The sequence below is a fragment of the Mastigoproctus giganteus genome, chromosome 9, assembly GCF_048544385.1.
Source record: "Mastigoproctus giganteus isolate SK-2022 chromosome 9, ASM4854438v1, whole genome shotgun sequence".
In the NCBI taxonomy this organism is placed as follows: domain Eukaryota; kingdom Metazoa; phylum Arthropoda; class Arachnida; order Uropygi; family Thelyphonidae; genus Mastigoproctus; species Mastigoproctus giganteus.
This window is the reverse complement of record NC_143583.1, coordinates 183,103,275-183,124,869: the sequence shown is the minus strand read 5'-3', so window position 1 is coordinate 183,124,869 and position 21,595 is coordinate 183,103,275. Positions and strand designations below refer to the sequence as shown.

The 21,595-nt window shown below is 35.7% G+C and overlaps 1 protein-coding gene across 6 annotated transcripts in view; it reads left to right on the top strand.

Moving 5' to 3' along the window:
* Positions 1-21,595, top strand: part of Not1 (CCR4-NOT transcription complex subunit 1) — a 710,948-nt gene that overhangs the window by 50,600 nt on the left and 638,753 nt on the right. For all 6 annotated transcript variants that reach the window (XM_090381951.1, XM_090381950.1, XM_090381952.1 and 3 more), the window contains exons 4-5: positions 9,591-9,771; positions 14,380-14,526. In XM_090381951.1, coding sequence (XP_090238077.1) covers positions 9,591-9,771; positions 14,380-14,526 — 328 coding nt within the window. The remainder of the gene's footprint in view (positions 1-9,590; positions 9,772-14,379; positions 14,527-21,595) is intronic.

The window sequence follows — 21,595 nt, the reverse complement described above, 5'->3', positions numbered from 1 at the left end:
CTTTATTTAAACTATAATTTTTCCAAACTCTGGGCTATTAGTGCAATATGAGGATAGGCTTGTCTGTAGCTATCCTAATTAACTATCTATTTTCGCCTCTGGTTAGCTAAATGCTATATTTTTGCCTGTAAACACTGTAATATAAATGTGTTTATACATATTTCCACTATTAGCCTTTATTCACCCTCAACTGTTGTCTTTGTTCTCATTTTATTTTCTTTGTTAATTTTCGGTTTAGCTTTAGTTTCATATGCAGTTGAACTCATTTATAACGAACCCACTTACAACGAGTTCCCAGATACAACGAGTAAACTGAGATATTTTATTTGGTCTCATTTAAAAACACATAGCATTCAGTTCTGATATAATGAGCACGTCCTGGATATAACGAGGGAATATATTGCCATGTACAGCAAACCAAGTGCTTTTTGTCATCCTTTACAAACAAGAAGAAAGTTCCTACTTGTCCTTCAAAAGAAAGTTTATAAAATTGCCTGTGAAATCTGCTGTCTAGAATGATAAACGTTAAAGCAGCGAATCCTTCAGAGCTCTCTAGAGGTCTACTTTTACCTGCTCTTCAGCAGCAGCTAGCTATTGGTCATTGGCAAACCAATCAGCGAGCTATAAAACACACCCCACTCCTTTTCCGATGACCAATCACTGGCCGCTGCTGAATAGATAAAAGCAGATCTCCGGAGAGCTTAGATCCATTTGCTGCTTTGACGCTGATCATTTCGTATAGTGGATTTTGCAGAAAATTTTATAAACTGTCCTTTTAAGGACGAACTCTATTCTCACTTCTAAAGGACAGTAAGAGGAACTTGGTTTCAATCTCAGAACCCAAAAATGTTGAAGAGGAAAACATTATTGGTGAAGGAAAACCGAAATTATTGAAGAACTGCAGACTGGTCAGAAGAACATAGAGATATGCAAGAAGTATGGACTTTCTTCGTCTACTGTTTCAACACTGTGGAAAAATACAGATGGCCTACAATGACAATGTAACAAATGTGAAGAGGCTCAAGAAATGCGACAAAGATGACGTTGATCTTATGGTTCACTGCACAAAGAAATGCCAGTTTACCCATAAGCAGACCAATCTTAAAAGCTAAAGCAGAAGAATTTGCATGGCTTTTCAACTATGCAGGATTTTGATGCTCAAATGTGAGTGGCTTGATCGTTTTAAGAATCGGGATAAAATTTGCTATGGCAAAATCAGTGGAGGAGCATCTGTAGTGGACATAGTGATAACATCTAAGTGGATGACCGACGTGTGGCTGCCTCATTCTCAAGGCTACAGTGATGATGACATCTACAATATGGATGAAGCTGGAATTTTCTATAACATCACTCCTCACCAAACTTTGAAATTCCAGGAGAAAAATGCATTGGAGGAAAGTTGTTGAAGAATAGACTTACAGTGGCTATCTGTGCGAATATGCCTGGGACAGATAAAAGAAGGCTTTTAGTGATTGGAAAGTCTGCCAAACCAAGATGCTTCAAGAATGTGAAGCAACTTCCAGTGGCTTATATCGAACAGAAAAGCTTGGATGACTTCAGATATTTTCACGGATTACCTCAAAAAGTGGGACAAAGATCTTTGTACAGAAAAACGCAAAATTATACTTGTAGATAACTGTCCTGCACATCCACAGAAAGTCAATATTCTAAGTCACATACTGCTCTTTTTTTTTTGCCTTCGAACTCTACAGCAGCACTAGAACCGATGGATCAAGGTGTGATCAGAAGTTTCAAAGCTCACTTTCATCGCAATTTGGTCCTTTTGCTCATTGACAGAATAGACAAGGGAACTGAAATGAAAATCTCAGTTCTCGATGCTATATGCTTTATGAGCGATGCGTGGGAATGCTTTTCACAAAGTTGCATTCAAAACTGTTTCAAGAATGTTGGATTTCAGCCAAAGCAAGATAATGCTATCAGCAAGGAAGATCATATTCTGTTATCTGATTGGTTGCAAAAAAGGAGTCCAGAGTATTTGAATCAACTTCCAAACATCGACAGTTGGGAGTATCTAGATGATGATGCCGTAACTTTGGGAGCTCTTACAACAGAAGACATTGTAGAAACTATCTGAGTAGCGGGTGAAGAAAGTGAAGAAGTAGATGAAGAAAACTCCATTCAGCCTGCATCATATGAAGCAGCTGTTGACAGTGTAGAGAGCCTTCAGTGTTTTTTCGAAGCTACAGTTGATACTGATGCAGAGATGTTCAGTGCCATAAGTCTGATCAGAAGAAAGTTGAGACAAAAGCAGAAGAAGACCAGTCAAATTACCCTAATTCATTCCTGAAAATTGGATAATTTAGGGCCATAGAAGTTCCATATGTAGGTTAATCTTTTACAGTTTGCAATTCATGTTTGCCTCACGTTTTCCTACTCTTCTATTGTTCTGAATCACCTAACCCAAGTGTAACGAGCACTTGTATGCAGCAAGCACATCTTGCGGTCCAATGAAACTTGTTATAAATGAACTCAACTGTAATTATTTTCAGGCCCTCTGTCGTGTCAACATTAAATTGCATGCCAGCTCTTTATATGTCTCCCTTTATAATTTTAATTATACTTTATTTCACGTCCCCCCCCAATGCTATATTTTGATATAATTATATATTGCCATGGCATGTACTTTATGTTAGAAACAGAGGACACTATATTGTCTTGTCAGGCAGTTCTGGTGGTTGACACTTGAAAATGACACAAAAATTATGCGATATATGACAATATAATTGTTTATATATTTTGTGTAATAATTGACTTCCTTATATGTGTGTTATTACTATTATTTTTTTTTCTTTTCCTTTCTCACTTTTTTTTCCCTGCTTTCTCACTTTTTTTTCCCTGCTTTCTCACTTTTTGCTTACCACTCTTATCTTCACAGCCCTTATTTACTTACTTCTCTTATCTCTAAAACTTTACTTATTTGAAGAGAGCCTAAAAAACTTCAAGGGTTGTGTTAGGGTTGTTAAATATACAAGAACAGTAAATCTTAATTGTTTATACAGTAACGTTAGAAGTGTCGTCAATAAAATGAGCGAATTCGAACTGCTGGTTAAAACAAGTAACGCGGACATAATAGGGCTTACAGAGACGTGGTGCCACCCGGAAATTGGGGATGATGAGTTTCAGTACGGCTTGTATAATGTATTTAGGAAGGATAGAGTGGATAGAAGGGGTGGTGGGGTAATGCTTCTTATCAGAAGCAGCCTGAGTGCGACGATAGCTTTCCCGGATTCAGACATTTCACATGCTAGTATAGAGTCTGTATGGTGTGAGATAGTTGGAAACAAAGGTACAATGCGAGTAGGAGTAATCTATAGACCAGGTGATTGTGAAGACTATGACAAAAGCCTCTACATGCAAATGGAATGGGCAAGTAAGCGTCAATGTCTTATTATGGGTGATTTCAATTTGCCTCTAATTGATTGGAGTAAATGGGAAGGAAACTCGACATGGGGAACAAAATTTTTAAATCAACTAGATGACTGTTATTTGTATCAACATGTCAGGGAAAGTACTAGAGAAAAGAATATCCTAGACCTCATCATCACACATGAATCAGATGACATAACAGGGCTGACAGTAGAGGAACCAGTAGCAGGAAGTGATCATGGAGTTCTACGGTGGATGATGACGAGAGAGGTAGCAGAAGTAAAAGGCAAAGGAATGGGTTTTAATTTCAGAAAAGGAAATTATGATGCCTTAAGGTACTACATGGCCTCTATTAACTGGGTAGATATCGCGCAGAGAATGAATACAATTGAACTGTGGTACGCTTTTAAAACATTAATCACAGATGCCTTGAATGCGTATATACCATTAAAAAAATACTCCACGAGAAGGGTTCCAAGTTGGATGAATAGTGAAGTTGCCACATTACTTGAGCAGAAAAAGGTGGCATGGAAAAGTTACAGAGCAATAAAAAGTACTGAAGCCTATAACAGCTACAAGGTGATGTGTAATAGAGCCACAGAAAAGGTTCGACAGGCAAAGGCAGTTTATGAGAAATCACTAGCAAACAGAGCAAAGAGGGGGGATAAAGAATTCTTCACATATATAAATGCCAAGAAGAGCAGGACAAACCAGATCGGACCTTTACGTAAGGGAAAGGGGACAGTAATAAATACACCAGCTGCTGTTGCAGATGAACTCAACAGTTATTTTGCATCGATATTTACAAATGAAAAGCCTTTTGTGGCAATGGGAAATTGTGGGAGCGAAGTTAAAAAATATGTAATTAATGATATTGAAATTTCGCAAGATTATTTAATGAAAAAAATTTCAAGCCTACAGACCAGTAAGGCTCCTGGAGTTGATGGAATATACCCTATAATCTTGAGAGAGGCGGCAAGCGAGTGCATTGAACCACTGAGGCTGGTTATGCGAGCATCACTAGACTCTGGGGAGATTCCCTTGGATTGGAAAAGTGCAAATGTATCACCCATACATAAGGGTGGCTCTAAAAGTGAAGTGGGAAATTATCGACCTGTCAGTCTGACTTCAGTAGTAGGGAAAATCATGGAGGCAATGATCAAGGGTGGAATTCAGGATCATTTGGATCGAATTGAAATTCTCAAGGATACTCAGCATGGTTTTGTAAAGGGAAAATCATGTTTAACAAATCTGGTTCACTATTTCGAAAGGGTCACTCACGAGATGGATTTAGGGAATAATTTCGACATTGTTTATTTAGATTTCAGCAAAGCTTTTGACTCAGTCCCACATGAGCGGTTGCTTTATAAGCTAGAACAGGTTGGAATCAATGGGAAAATCCTTAGATGGATAGAAGGATGGCTTCAGGGTAGGAGGCAGAGGGTTGTGATAAATGGCTATTCCTCAGATTGGGTTGATGTAAGAAGTGGGGTTCCCCAAGGATCAGTATTAGGACCACTGTTGTTTTTAATTTTCATAAACGACATTGATGAAGGGATAGAGGGCGTGATGTCTAAATTTGCAGATGATGTTAAAATTGGTAGAGTAGTTAATGATCACTGTCAAGCTGAGCTTCTTCAGAGAGACCTAGATAGACTTCAAGAATGGTCAGAAAAATGGCAGCTCTGCTTTAATCCAACAAAGTGTAAGGTATTACACCTGGGAAACAGTAATCCCAAAATAACTTATTCACTTGGTGGAGTTCAACTAAACCCAGTACTGGAGGAAAGGGACTTGGGTGTTACGATACGGTCAGACATGAAATTCTCTGAGCATTGTAAACAGGTTGCAAGGAAGGCCCATGGTGTCCTATCGATGATCTATCGAACTTTTGCAAGTAGAGATAGGGACGTGATAATCCCATTATATAAGGCTTATGTTAGACCACACTTGGAATACTGTGTTCAAGTATGGAGACCGCACCTAAAGAAAGACATCGAGCTTCTTGAAAGGGTGCAAAGAAGGGTAACTCGCCTGGTGAGATCGGCAAAAGGGCGTCCTTATGAAGAAAGACTTCGAATATGTGGGTTGCAGAGTTTGGAAACTAGACACCTTAGAGGAGATTTGATTGAGGTGTTTAAGGCTCTGAGAGGCATCAGTAAAATGAATGAGGACAAAATTTTCAAGATTATAAATGATGCTAGAACTAGGGGACATAAATTCAAGTTACGGGGGGAAATGTTTAGATTGGACTGCAGGAAGTTTTATTTTAGCCAGCGAGTTATAAATTATTGGAATAAGTTGCCTTCATGGGTGGTAGAGGCCGACAGTTTGGGGAAATTCAAAGGTCATCTGGATAGTACTTTCGGGTAAGGGAAGCGCATAGGATGATAGGATTAATTTCCTTTTTATTTATTTTTTATTTCATTTTATTATTTTTATTTATTTGTTAATTATTATTATTTATTTATTTATTTAATTTTTGTTTATATCATTGTTTTGTTCGGATTTTTTTTTTTTTTTTTTTTTTTTGGCTGGTGCAGCATAAGCCATAAGCTTTCTTGCACCATACGGCCGTTACTAATACTAATACTATTATATTACCATGGTCGTTAGGTCCTTTCTGATGACTACCAGTTGCCTTTGAGGGGGGGGGGCAGTTGTCCTCTGAATTAGTCTATTGAAATGCACTTCTTGTTTGATGTTTGTGGAGCAATCAGGAATGGGACATGATATTGCCAAGGGGAATGTCTTTGTGTGTGCGTGATGTAAGGAGTGCAATCAGGCGCCAACTCAGCATTGTTATGGGCTTATATGAGAGCTTGAAGGACAGAGTGGATGCCCTCGAAGGATTTAAATTGAGGGGCCCACTCAATGAATTGCTTCTAATCTTGTTGACTGCTCTAATAACATAATGGAGCGACGTATGCAGGCGTTCACCTAAATTTTTCTCAACCAAATGTTGACGATGAAGAACACAATGTATAGTGAGTACATTTGGTACTGCTTGTTTCAAATGCACTATGAAACCCTTGTGGCACCCTGTCATTGCTGGAGTACCATCAGTAGCAGCAGACAAAATATTACGAATAGGAATGTCTTTCTCTTGAAAAAACTTATTCATGGTATTAAATATAGATTCTCCTTTTGTATCCGCTTCCAAATTTTTAGCAAATAATAATTCTTGACAAACTTTTTCTTCTTTTATGAATCATATGTATGATAAGAGTAGTGCTTCATATTTGGGAGAGTTGATTCATCGAGTTGAATGGAAAATTGGCATGTCTTCAAATAATTGCACAATGAATTTTCAACGTCTTCAGCCATTTCATCGATTCTTCTTTGCACTGAATTATTGCTCAAAGGAATTTTCCTGATATCTGATGCTGGCTTATGAAGCACAGTGTTTATTACTTCTTTTATTGCCAGCAAGATTAATTCCTCACCAGTTGTGTGTGGTTTTCCTGCTTTTGCGATTAATAATGAAATATTATAAGAAGCTTGTAATCCGTCATTATCTTGTTTAGTGGACGACACAAAAGGTTTTGATATAGTTGGATATTTAAAATATTTTTCTTCTAGTACTTGAAAATAGGACAAATCTTTATCCTTTTCGTCAGCATGCATTTTAGTCAAATGCTCTTCATTGCTTCATTTGAAAATACTTTTTGGCAAATCAAGCACATAGGTAATAATTGGTTCGTAGGAGACTGAATAAAGCCGTATTTCAAATACTCAATACTGTACTGTTGACATTTCTTCTTAGATTCAGACATAATGAAGTAATAAAATTTGCAACAATATTCACAAAATAAAAGATTCAATTTACACTTTGTATGACTCCACTTATCTATCACACTTTCGACTGATGATTGTAATAAAACTTATTCCTAAACAGCAAAAATGTACGCCTTTCAAAAACAGCTGTTGCTACTGTTTCGCTTTATTGCTTATGTCAACTCACAGTAGCTTGCGTTGTCGCGTTTCAAAGGCCCTAGGCTAATTAGGGTGGGTTTAGAAAAATAACAGAAAAAGGCCTAAAAAAATACACACTTGATGTCACATTTTTGTCATTTGCATGAAATTCAATAGAAGGTTTTGAAAATTGAAGTGGGAAAATCGAAGAAAACAGTTCTGGCTTCACCTATAGCGAATTTCAGCTGTGTCCATAGAGTAAAAATTATAGAATTTATTAGTTGACCTTTGAACTGGGTCCACTGGACCCCGGGGAAATAAAAATACGGATAAGGAGCCACCGACCCCTAGACAGCCTGAACGTCCCCCAATTGCTTCTGAACCCACTATTGCCCCCCCCCCCCCAGAAGGCTTTAGCGCCCACTGGGGGTGGTACCGCCCACTTTGGGAACCTATGGGTTAGATGGATTGCTGGGTTGCTGCAGGGCAGAAGACAGAGGGTTGTGATTAATGGATATTCTTCAGATTGGTGTAATGTTGGGAGTGGAGTCCCTCAAGCATCTGTTCTTAGGCTGCTGTTGTTTCTCATTTTCATAAATGACACTGACAAAGGAAAAGAAAGGTTGATGCCAAAATTTGCAGTTGACAGAGATTGGTGGAGTCATTAATGATCAGTGCCAAGCATAGCTCCTTCAGGATGACTTGAACAGACTTCAAAGATGGTCAGAGAAGAGGCAACTATGTTTTAATGCTGCAGAATGCAAGGTCTTACATTTGGGGAATAGCACCCTCAAAATAAATTATACACCTGGTGGAGTAGAATTAATAGCAGTAGGGGAAGAAATTTGGAATACTGTGTTCAAGTATGGAGCCTCATCTAAAAAAAGACATTGAGCAGGCATGGCAAAGCATGCCTGCCCAGCATTTACATTTGTTATAAAAAAAAAGCATAACTTTAGCCTTCTACTTGATTTTGAGTTGCAGCTTATCTCCTATTTTGTTTACTGATATGTGAGGATGTGGGATTCACAAGCTAGTCGAGACTTATTTGTCTCGACTAGCTTGTGAATTTTATTGCTGCAACTTATTGATACTCTGGAGTGAATTTTCCCGGAACTACTGCAGACTGCCTCTAAAGTTTAAGTGAAATCCAACTAATAGTTCAAAATGACAATACAAATGTGCAAACATTTTATAACCTACCCTGTACTTCCACTGTGATCCTTCTTAATTAAGAAAAAAAAAGCTGTTGAATTGAAAGCAGTTTGCTCTCTTGGTGTCAGTATCAGAAGGCTTCTCTGCTGAGTCCAGTTTTGAGCATATTTTGAACAACATGAAAGCATATGGGTATTTAGTATTGATAATGACCCTGTTATAGTTAGCATAAAAGCCAGATTGGCAAAAAAATCCAGGTTATGATAAAAAAGGAAAAAAAAAAAACAGGTCAGTTCAAATCACCACCTCCTGACAAAATTTTGAAAATGCCCTTGACAGCCAAGTCTTACATAGCAGGGCCATTATAAGCAAAACTCCTTGAAGCTATCATAATTAATTGGTATCTGACAGTCCATCCAAACAGAAATCAACAGACAGAAAAATCTAAAAAAACTAATGCTTGAAAGCATACAATACTTGTAGAAAAAATTCGGTGGCTGTGACACTTTAATATAAAATGTGTATTTTGTCAGTGAAATTTAATTTCAAGTCCAAAATCTGCATTTTAAAAAAATCTCCTGCTTGTCTTCCTCATGCAGTTACCAGATCTCCAGCTTTTTTGAAGTCAAAGGATTTGAGCTATGCTTTAGCGTCATGCACATTTTAGGGTCATGCACACTAATTGCAGAAAAATTGAGATGCTCTGTTTTTCTGCAGCAAGTGAGTATACCATAGATTTGCTTAGCATTGTGCAATCTTAACTTCTTATTTAACTGTAAAGCATGTGTTTGCCCCCCTCCCCCGATATCCTTAACCCTCCTTTAATGAGGTTCTTTGTAGTTCATATGTTGGATTACACCTTTATTACTCAAAATGTTTAATCAATGAAAAGTAAAACTTAAGTATTGGTCCTAATTGATAGAGTTTAAAATATCAAATTTAGTGTTTTGAAACTCACATGTAGCATATTATTGTGTTCAGTGTTTTTATAAAGTAAATTTTATTTGGAAACTGGCAGTTAAATAACATCACCAGCAGTATATTAACATCTCTTGTGTAATGCATACTTTATTACTTATGGGAAATTATAAATTCTTTTGTGAGCATTCTGATAATTGGAATTGTATTTATAGAGCCTCAAACCTACAGCCCAACTTTTACCACAGCTAAGTAAAGTTTTAAAGCTCTCCAGAGTTCAAGAAGTTGCCTTTGGATTAGCTCTTCTGTATTCCTCTAGTATTGATCTCTGTCATCACGCTGCTCAATTTGTGAAACAGAAATTACCAGATTTGTTGAGGTCATATATTGATTCAGGTAAGCTATGTGAACATGCTATAGCCAGTTTTATTATTAATCGTCTAGCAGGAATATTTTTTGCATTTTGTAGATTAAAAAAAAAAAGAAGTCAAATTTAAGTATCTTAGAATTACTTCAATGTGAATTTTAATATTTTTCAAGTACAACTGGTGTTAAAAGAAAGTGCATCACCACTTAAAATTGTAATTGCCGTCCGAATAACGTAAGTATATGGCAATATTTCTTACAGATTGCATCAGATAAGATTGACACACGTAAGTGATGACATAATATTGCATCAGATAAGATTGACATGCGTAGGTGATGACCATAATATTGCATGAGCTGTTACTTTCACCTATATAAGCACGCTATGCAAGAGTTGCAATCATTCCTTGCTTATGTCAGAACGGCGAGTTACGTGCAGTTGAAGACACGAAGAAAGAATGCTATTGTTGCTTTACGTGAGGAAGAATGTTCTTCCCGTCATATTGCTTATAGAGTCTTTTGTAATCAGTCGACAGAGAGTAGATTTCTTTCCAAACTCAAGAATACTGGTTGTGCTGATAGGAAAAAGGAACCAGATGCAAACAATCTCTACGCCAAAACAGGACCGCGTTTTGAAGCACTTATTCCTTAAAAACCGTAAAGCCGCTGCTTCTGAGCTGAAAAGAGAATGAAAAGAACATATAGGAGTGGTAGCAAGTGCAGTAACAGTCAGAAGTATGCTTCTTCAAAAATGGACTTGTAGCCTGTTGTCCTAAGAAGAAGCCCCACCCCGCACAAAAAATGGAAAAGGCCTGATTAATTTGGAGTAAGGAGCATGTCAAATAGACCCCCTGAACAGTGGAAGTCAGTTATTTTCTCGGATGAGAAAAAATTCAACCTTCACGGCTCTGATGGGATACAAATGATTCGCGCCATAGACGTGAAGAATACCATCCGCACTGTATGGTGTCTACAGTGAAATTCCTTACCAGCCAAGTGATATGGGAGTGCATTTTGTATCGCGGAGTAGGTCACCTGCAGTTTATAAAAGGTTCTGTAAATGCCAATGGATACCTGGCTATATTGGAAGGCAATTGCTGCCAACAATTAGAGACCATTTCAACATGCCAAGTAACTACATCTTTCAGGATGACTCTGCTCCTTGTCATTGGACAAAAAGTGTAGGTAGTAGTTACATTAGCTTCATTTCTGCATTAGAGGTTCGACAGTAATGTGTTTACATTTGTTACAGGTGAAAAAATGGTTGGAAGAACGGTCCATTACAACTCTTAGCTAGCTGGACAGGAAATAGTCCGGACCTGAATCCTATAGAGAACTGTTGGCATCGTGTGGAATCTGCAGTTGCCAGAAAGAAACCAAAGGCCCTTTGTGAACTTCAGGAATCCAGAATTCATGTTTGAAACCACGAACTATCAGTTGATTATCTTCAGAAATTTGTTTTCAATGCCTGGACAGTGTGCTGCTGTCATCAGGGCCAGAGGCAGTTCAACTAAATATTAGTTTGCACCTGGTGAACTTTTCATTTTGTTTTCCATTTAAAATGATAAACTGAAGCAAATTGAGGTCTCTGATAACATTTCAGCCATAATTCTCATGTTTACTAAAACTGTTGCATAAAGGTTGCATATGCTCATTTTGGAATATTTTGAGAGCACCTGTCAAATATTACTTAGCTTAGCCTTAACTATTAATAAAATCTTTTGTTTATATTTCTATTTGTGATGCTAGTCATTAATGTAACATACCATCGCGAAAAAGGGTTAGAAATGTGAAATTCCTAGGTGATGCACTTTCTTTGAACACCAGTGTATATATTCACTTTCAATCTGCATCATTAATTTTTTTCAGAAAAAGGTACATGCTTGCATATAATATGTGCTACATTAATTTTCTGTAATGCATTGTTTCATCCCTGAATACAAGTCCTCATTTCTGAACATCAGATGTGAGGTGATCAGGAAATTTTTCATTTGATAATGCAACTATTTTTACTGAATATAATCTTATTCAGTATAGTGCCAGAACAAAAAATAAAATCAATGTACTATTTTAAATTATTTCTTGTCTTTTTATACAAAAAAAAGCAGCTAAATAGCGAATAAAATATATCCACTCTTATAATCCCCTTCCTTTCTTGGCAGTTACACTTTTAAACTTTGTTTGCTTGTATGGAAGATCTTATAGTTTTGAAAACTGGCCTTATTTCCAGTTACCACCACTTTTGAGGAAATTGCCATTAAAAGTGCAGTTTTCTATTTTATGTTGCAAAATTGGAAATGGGGCATAACGACATTGTTCTCTTTAAAGTGTGACCATTTTGTCAAGTTTGTGCAGAGCAAAGCTAATTAACAATGCCTTTTAGTAAGATGGCAAATAAATCTGGCACAAAATTTCAGAAGATGTATGCAAGATTATCCATGTATTGTAAATTCCATGATTTTCTTTGTGTAATTTATGTAGATGTGATTTTTCAGTTTCAAGTGGCATGAAATGCAATATAATCAGACATGCAAACAAATAAACAAACACAATGTGTAATGGCTGAATTTATTTTTTGAAGATATATCATTGATCCTTGAAGTGGTCTCCATCTATGTGCAAGCATTCTTCTAATCTTCTGTGCATGTTTCCCAGGATGCGACATAGCATCTCTAAAGATACTCCGTTAATTTCTTTTCAGATTCTTTCCTTCCTTCTTTCAGCTCTTCAATATTGTGTGGGCAATAATTGCTAAGTGCATCCATAAAAAAAAAAGCACCTTATAATAGATCCTGGCACCTAGACCAAAACATTTCATCATTCCTGGAGGATGATGTGGTTATAAAAAGGTGGTCATACTGTATCCATTGACACCCTGGTGGTATGAGACATCATGCTATCTTCTTGAGACCAACTGACGTCGTTAACTTGAGGAAACTTAGTAGCTAGTTCATTAATCAGACAAGTTGCAATCATGTAAGCATAGCGACATGATGTTATAGCGTTGACTTGGCTCGTTATGGCCTCAGTTGCCAGTGTGCCATTAAACACCAAACAAACCAACCAATAGTTGTTACCCTTCCCATTACCATCTTGGAAGAAAAAAAAAAAAAAAAAGGGCTGATAATACTGTGAGATGAAATTACCATGCATTACCTGTCACTTTGTAATGGTTGCTGATGGAATTGGTGGGGATTTTGTTTCTGAACAATAAAAAAAAATTTGAAATTTGTTTGTTCTGTTTATATGAATGTGAATTTCATGAAATATCCATAGATGGTGAAACAAGTCTTTATCATGATCTAGTTAAATTAGCATTTCTTGACAAAAATTTTTACTGGTAAGGAGATCTCAAGGTTTTAATTATTGCAGTACCTTTACCTTGTAAGGATGAAAATTTGTCCTGGTGCAATATTCATTGTACACTATTACTGGAACTGTGCATGCTGATGCTCAGAACGGTTTGAACTCTGTATGAGAGCAGTCCTGAGAGCTGCAGTGTTTTCTGGTCTGTGGGTGTTTTATTCCTCCTGGAGGCTTCCTTTCGAGAACAGAACCATCCCCAAAATTACTTACCTGTGATTGGATGTAGCACAGCATTCATCTTTTGGTTTTAAACATTTTCAGCTCCACATGGACAGTGAGCATACAGTGAATAGAAGATGTGAATAGTATGCACAAGGTATTTAACACAAATAGTATGCATGCTATCTGCATTTAAAAAATTTAATTTTAAATAAAACAAAACATCACCTAAAATAAATTCTCTAAAACTGAGTTTTTTATCGTGTAAAGATACTCAGTTTTTTACATGATAAAAAACTTAGTATAATATTTAGTACTCATTGTATTGGTTTATTACTGTTTCCGTGGCATGAGCATATGGTACAGTATTTTGATGCTTAAGCTTAAAGTGAATATGAAATAAACATCGAGTGGCCTTATAAATGTCATTGTTTTTGTAAAATGCCTTGGTGACAAAGCATGTTGTGCACTACTACTTCACTGTTCCAGGGTTTCTAAATGGCATGACATGGACAAGAATATGTCCGGTGATGTGATCCTCCTCACCATGCTGGTTTCCAGAAACCAGTTTTTGAAATTGCATGTTTTCCTGCTCCTCCCTATATTTTAACAAATAAAGTATGAAAAATTAATTTAAATTATTATAGGTTATAAAGTGAAAATTGCAGTAAACTTGTATCAATTTCACCCATATTCATAAACAGAATAGTGTTTAAATAGATGTTGCACAACATTCGTCTTTTGTTTTTAAACATTTCAGCTCCACATGGACAGTGAGCATACAATGAATCGATGCGAATAGTATGCACATACTTTTTAACACAATTAGCATGCATACTGTTTGCATTTCTAAAATTTAATTTTAAATAGAACAAAACATCTAAAATAAATCCTTTAAAACTGAAGTTTTTTTTATCATGTAAAGATACCCAGTTTTTTTATATGATAAAAAAACAGTATCATATATATTACTATATATTGGTAATAATATATATTAATAATTTCTGCAAAGTGATGGTTTACTGAACTCAGTATCAGTTTTATTAGTTTATTGGTGTTTCATATTTCATGAATGACTAAGCATCTACTAGTTTCCCAATTTTTGTTTTGAAGATTCTTCATCTGGTCAAGAAGGAGGCTTGCAAGACTCTGCTCCTGAAGTACTTCATCTGTTACTTACCCATTTGCTGCATGGTCCAAAGGACCAATTTGGAATTGGTGCTGAACAAAAGGAAGCATTCTTGAAAACATTAAAAAAAGGTATTAGTATTAATCTTTAAAAGAATTTCATAATTATAAGCTGTGTATCCCTCAGTGATTTTAGTTATTTCATCTAAATGTCTGTCTGTCTACTGCCTTTTTATAAATTTATGGTGTAACATACATTGTAAGATAAATTTATACTCTCTAAATTTTACAGAGAGAACCAAAAGGTTTTAAGCTTTGGAATCATGTAACAATTATATAAGTAGTATAAAAGCTTCATTTAAAATGGCAGAACTAATTTTTTAAAAAAGGTATCATACATCTTATATGGTGAAGCAAATACTGCAAATTGGAATAGCATGTTCAGTTCAGTTTTGAAGGCTGTATTTTAGGAACAACATTGAGTTTCTTGATAGGGTTACCAAAGGTGTGACTCATTGGCAAAGAGATGTTCATTTGAGCAGAGACATTGAAGGTATGTGGGTTACAAAGTTTGAAAACTAGGCATCTCGGAGAGAGGGATGTGATGTGTATAAATCACTGAGTGGAGCAAACTAAACAATTATGCAGTTTTCGTATTAAAATGGGACATAAACCAGAGGACAAACAAACTATTTGAAATAGCTTAATATACCAGACCTCAGGAAGTTTCTACCTGGTCATTGTGTTGATCACTAGAATAAACTACCTTCTTGGATAGTTGAGCTTAATGGTCTTAAGGGGCAGTGGGAAGTACCTTCTGGCAGTGGGAAGGTAATGGAGGGAGAGATATAAATTATATGGTTTCAGCAAAAGGCTAACTTCCATCTTTTGCTTAATAAATCTAGTTGCTATTAAGTAATGGAATGGAGTTATATTTCATCAGATGTGCCTTCTCTTTTTATTTTTATTTTTCTGTCCAGTGGCAGAAAAAAAAAAAAATAAGAAGCACTTTGTGAAGAGTGATATCAACAAGTTTGTGTGGTTTATGATAATTTTAGAAATGATATTGTTATTTGTTAGTCAATCTAAAATTACTAATATCACTTTTAATCTAATGAAATCACCTAAAGGGCAAATCCATTAAAAAATTTAAGATAACAATTACTGTGAATGATTTTAGAGCTACTGGCTCCTCACCAGACATCAGGTAGCTTCAACTATTGGGTCAAATGGCAAACAGTATATTAAGTCTAACCATCAGCCAAGTGGTGTGTGGAAGAAAATCTTTGGATTGAAAATGTAACAGAATTTAGGTAAATATTAAACCTATTATTGAGCTGCAGTGGCCCATTGTAGCAATTCAATTAAGGAATGGGATTATATTTTGGCATAGATGTTGAAATAATTTCATAAATAAATGCTTCTATATTTTTTTCTTGTCTTGTTCTCTTTGTTTCCTCTTTTAGACACTATACAATGGTTATTGTTCAACAGAAGATTTCTGATTGAGACCGTCTGCTATCTGTAAAGGAACTGGTAGCTCTGAGACCGGTCACAGTACTGACTTTGAATTTTTCAATGAATAATGGATTTACTTTTTTGGTGATTTTATTAGTAATTTTAGGTGAACTTGTGTATTACAAAGTCATTTCTAAAATGAGCCTGAGCCTGTTGTTGATCTTGCAGAGAAAACAAAGTATACCCAAGACAGAAAACTCTAATGCAAATAAATTTATTATCAGATTAAATCACAGTTTATTTGTTTCACAGTATTTTTTTTTTTTTTAGAAAAAGTTTTGCATTCATAGCCATATACACATGATACTTTTGTGCTCCTTGTTTTATTAGTTATATAATTTCTCTTAGTCTGTACTCTAAATTTCTATATGCAGTACTATTGTCTTACTTCATTTTAGCAGCAAATTTACCATGCTGTACTTTTAGGTACAGCATGGTAAATTTGTATAGTATAGTATAGGTACTATATGATACAATTGAACCCCTTAATAATGAAGTGGCTGAATTGCCACATATTTTGTTAGGGAGTAATTTCACTAAAGAAGTACTGCATTAAGAATGCTGTCTGTTTGTACTCTTTTATTGGATTACATACATGTATCATGCATACAAAACAGTAATATTTAAAAAAAAAAAAGAAAAAAAAAGTGTACTTTTTGGCTATTTCGTACAACAGAAAACTGTTCATTTTTAAAAATATTTCGATTTGTTTATGTTCTAAAAGAGTTAAAATTTTAAACTCTTTTAGAACAAATTTTTGAAAGCCTTAAGTGTATATTTCTTTTGGCTATTAGGTTAGCAATTGGGATCTCTTAATTTTATACTACAAAGAAAAATCTGTTCCTGCTGTTGACAGAGTGCAGCAGTGTGACTTGTGAAATGCTTACCATTCACATTTGCCATAATGACAAAATTTAATGGCAAGTCAATGATAGGACTAAGCCGATTGAAGAGAATGTGCATATGACCATACGGTCAGACCTCTATATAATGAAATCAGTCGTTCCCTTGAAAAAATTCGTTATAAAGAAATATGACCTTTTCAACAATTAAAAATACTGTAAATTCAGAAATATAGTAAAAGATGGGAAAGAAGTGGGAATGAATAAATTTTCTAACATTTAAAAACAATTTATTAATGCATACATAAAGAAATGACTACTTACATGATGCCCACAATTTACTAGTACACTTTTAAGAATTATTTCGTAAAATTTTTGGTTATTTTTTGTTGTACACTGGATTCTACTGTACACCGTTCATAAAAATTAGATATATTTTCTGTTACATTTTCTTCCCACTGAAGGCATCGATGCAATTTTCAAATGCTGCTGCTGTTTGGAAGGTTTAATATTGTCCTCATTTTCATCCAACTTATCGTCAATATTGTCACTAGTTCTTTAAATACTCTCTAAAATGTTGGAGTTACTCAGATATTAAGCTACTATGACATCATTATCAACTCCTAAAAATTTGTCAAGAACAATTTCTCCACTGATCAAACCTCACTTGGAACTCTTCCCAAGATTGCTCAATGTCTTCTAGTTCATCCCTCTCATCTCTGTTAATTAGCATTTTAGCAAAACCTGCTTTTGCGAAACAATTCATAATCATTGTTTCCCTCACACCTTGACTCCACACTTTCGGCAACTCTGATATGCACATCCACAAATCTATAACAGAATCTATAGGTTGGTTGGTTTCTATTGTCAGTATAATTTTTTTCAGTATGCACCTTTGGTAGTGCATTTTCAAATTCTTGATAATGCCCTGGTCCATTTCCTGCAGTTAAGACGAATTATTCAGAAGGAAGAAAACAAGCTTCACACTTGTGAAGCTTGTTTTTCTTCTCCAAGAGTGTAATTCTCTCCTTACTATTTTTACCACCTAAACATTTATCATCTTTAAAAGTCAGTGTCTTGTTCGGCAAACATTTAGAAAATAGACACGTTTCATCAACGTTGAATATGTCTTTGGACTTGTAGTCCTCCATAATTTTTTTCAAAACTGTTTCTTTCCAATGGGTATAGTCTTCTTCGATTGCAAACTCACTTTCATTAGAAATAACCTTTTTGAGTGAGCCATGACACTCTTTAAATTTGTCCAGCCAACCAGAACTGACTTGGAATGTTTTGTGCCCCAGAAAATACACATACTCCATTGCCTTTTCTTTTATTAATAGCACTGATATTGGCATGTTTGGCCTCAAATCAACTTCATCCACTTAAAAACTGCTTCATCTTCATCTTCCAAAAGGCATAATTTTGCATGCTTCTGATTGGGTCCCGTTTCCTCAAACAGTTTGAGAATTGAAACAGGATTTTTCAGAATGGTTGACACACCACTCGCAGGGACATCAAATTTTAAAACAATTTCTTTTTTTTAGCGCCGTGATGTACACTATTAAGAATTTCTACTTTTTCACACTACACTCAAGGATTTCCTCTTAGACACTAAGGTTACTTGCACAACAGTTAAAACAAAGCTGAAATTAGGGACCACTTTTAGCTACCATGTAAACAGACAGGTTTACATGAAATTTAGTGAAAGTGTGGATGACTCATTTCTTTGAAACAACAGAAGAATTTTTGAGATAAAGGAAAATCACTCTCTCCTAATTTGCTAATAGAATGCTTACAGTAGAAAATAGGTTGACCACAGCCAATGCCCGCGTCAGGAATGTCCCTTAATCTTTGCCAATGGCTCTGGACAGCTGACCAGTGGGACATCTCGGCATAGTAGTGTATAAGTTGTATAGGTTTTACTTCTTTTTAGTCATTGCTGATCCACTGCTGGGCAAAGGCCTCTCCCAAACTTCCATCTTTTTCTGTCCCGTGCCGTGGTTAACCAGTTGCCTCCTGCAGGGTATACTAATATACTAATAATAATATTTGATAAAAAGTTTAATACATAAGATCAATTGGGAGACTCCAGAGCAGAGACTATTGGAACTTTTATATATGTGAAAAGGTAGTACAGTAATACCCCGAAGTTACGCGATAGGTGGGTCCGACGAAAATCACGTAAGTCGAATTCGCCTAAGTCGGGGTACAACTTTGCATATAAATACATATAAATTTTGCTTAATTGGGACCAAGGACTAACAAAAACACTAGTTTATAAGAAAAATATTAATAAAATTGCAGTTCTTTATACATATTAATACAAAATATGTATTAAAAAAACAAATGACTTACATTAAAAAGTTATTTCGATGTCGATGGCTTCATAAAATCTAACAAATTCGTCTGACGACACAGCGCGTTCTTTTTTTCACTCAGAATTTCTTCGTAGCAAGCTAATAATTTTTTTATTCCTTGCTTTGTAGCTATAACGCGTTCTTCGTTGGAGTCTTATGTTTTCTAAAATTTTTAACCCCTTTACAATTGAGCCCTTTTCAATTTTCAACCTGTCAAGTTTGCAATTGTCATGTGCTTTTCGCCGTTGCTTCGTTTAGGCCTGTAGCACGTGTAATATCACATGGTCTTTCATTTCGCTCAAAGCGTTTCACAATTTTATATTTTTTCTCTATCGACAGAGGCAGACTGGCCATTAGCCTTACCGGGGAAACCCCGGTGGGCCAGTGTGATTTTGGCCATAAACCATAGTATGAGGCCACTATAAATTTTCCCGGGTAAGAATTTTTGATCCAGTCCGCCTCTGTTTATCGATAATTGCTTTTCTTTTTCTCTCTGAATCTGCAGTGTCTTCACCAGGACGCTTCCTTTTCACACCTTTTAATTAAGTATTTTACTCATTTTTAGGGAATAAAGCACAATTACAAAACGAGGAGGCACGCTTGATACGCATAAACAAAGCTACGTGCACGTAGCAACTGAATAAACAACACCATAAAGGCAGAGATACACTATTAACACCTCACATTTCTAGGGGTTACTACCATAAAACAATAAAAATCCAGTTGCTTTTCTGCTAGTGAAATCTGTTATAAACTGGTAGTAAACTCGATCTAATTGCATTTGCGATTATACCGATAGCTGGAATTGTGTTGGTTTTTACGTTATTATGGTGAAATGTGTTTCCCCTTCACTGATATAAAAAACATAAAAGCAGCAAAGTTGAATTTTGTTCATCTTTCGCTCTCATTCTCCACCGTCGCACCGTATATCGATAACATATGAAAAACGACCTTGAAGATAGTGGGCAGCAGCGTTGCCAAACGAAAAAATCAAGAACCGCGTAACTCCGAGTTCGCGTAAGTCGGGGTAGCGTAAGTCGGGGTATTACTGTACACCAAATTATTAAGGAGTGTTTAGCATCATCACATATTATTATTTTTGATGATGCTAAACTGACATCAAGTTAATTTCCTGTTATGTGTTCATTGGAGAGAATCACTAGGATTGCTACGTTTACCTGTCTATCAAAATACAATTGACAGATAATTGGTCAGTATGCTAATTTGATAAAGGTCATTTCTTTTTATTTACTGAAGTCATCATTATTATAATTCAATAAGTATGTAACTTATTGAATTATAATAATGATGACTTCAGTAATGATATACTGAATGGAACTTAAATTTTATTTGTCACTGGAGCTGACAATCATCAGTCTTTGTGACATCATTAATTGTTGCTCCTGGTAAACACACCCTGGTTCTGGTCCACCTGTCCATATTACAAAAATGCTATCCTTTTCAGTGATAATGGAATCTCCCACTAGAACTTGAATCCTTTTGAACCAGTGCAGTTTGCATTTGATTATTCTGTTCTTGGGCCCAAATCAGTGTATCACTTGACATGTTACTAGAATCTTGAGACTAATGAATTCCCATTTATATTTGTCTATAGGTAAAGCACTCATTCTTTTGTTAATGACTTAAGCGACTTTGTGATTGTCCACATTTAATTTTTGTAAACATTTTGTATTCCAGTCTTATTTTTTTTAAAAATATAGATTTGTTACATTGCAACTAATGTGTTTTCTTTCAAAATAATAGCAGTAAACATTGATCATAAGTGAAATTTTTTGCATATTTTTTAAAGTTGCCCACAATTAATTCCACTAGTGTAGATGATCCTGTATTGCATTCATAATTTTCTGTACCACTGGAGTCAGTGAGTTTGAATTGATTGCTAGAGAAAATTATGGTCTGTAGTTACCCACTTTGAACTACATGTACTGTATATTGGCACTTTTCCAGTCCACTTGTCACTTATGTGTGATTAAAATTTCATAATTAACTTAGTGGTTTAATTCATTCCCTCATATGCAGACTACCTCAGGCCCCTCATGACCTTCAGGTAATGTAATTTCATTATCACTGATTTTACAAGACTGGTGCAGTTTTTCACTATTTCAGTTTTCCTCGCTCTAAAGGGACTTCGGTCTGTGTAGATTGATGTAAAGCACCCTTTTAGTTCATTGTCTGGGTTAGTGGGTTTTCTACAACCTATTAAATTAAAGCTTTTTTTTTTTTTTTTTTTTTTATGAAAACCCCAAACACGAAAGGTATCAAAACCTATAGTACTTAGTACCGTGCATGGGTTGAAGGAGAAGTATGGGGGAAGGGGGATGCCGGAAACTTTGCTCTAGAGACTAAACATGGGTTTCACCACTTCAAGCCTCCAATAAGCAAAATGGTGGTATTTCACCGGTTGATGAAAGTCATCTACCACCTAATAGTGTGAATTGGCCTTTTCTCTGTATTTACATACAT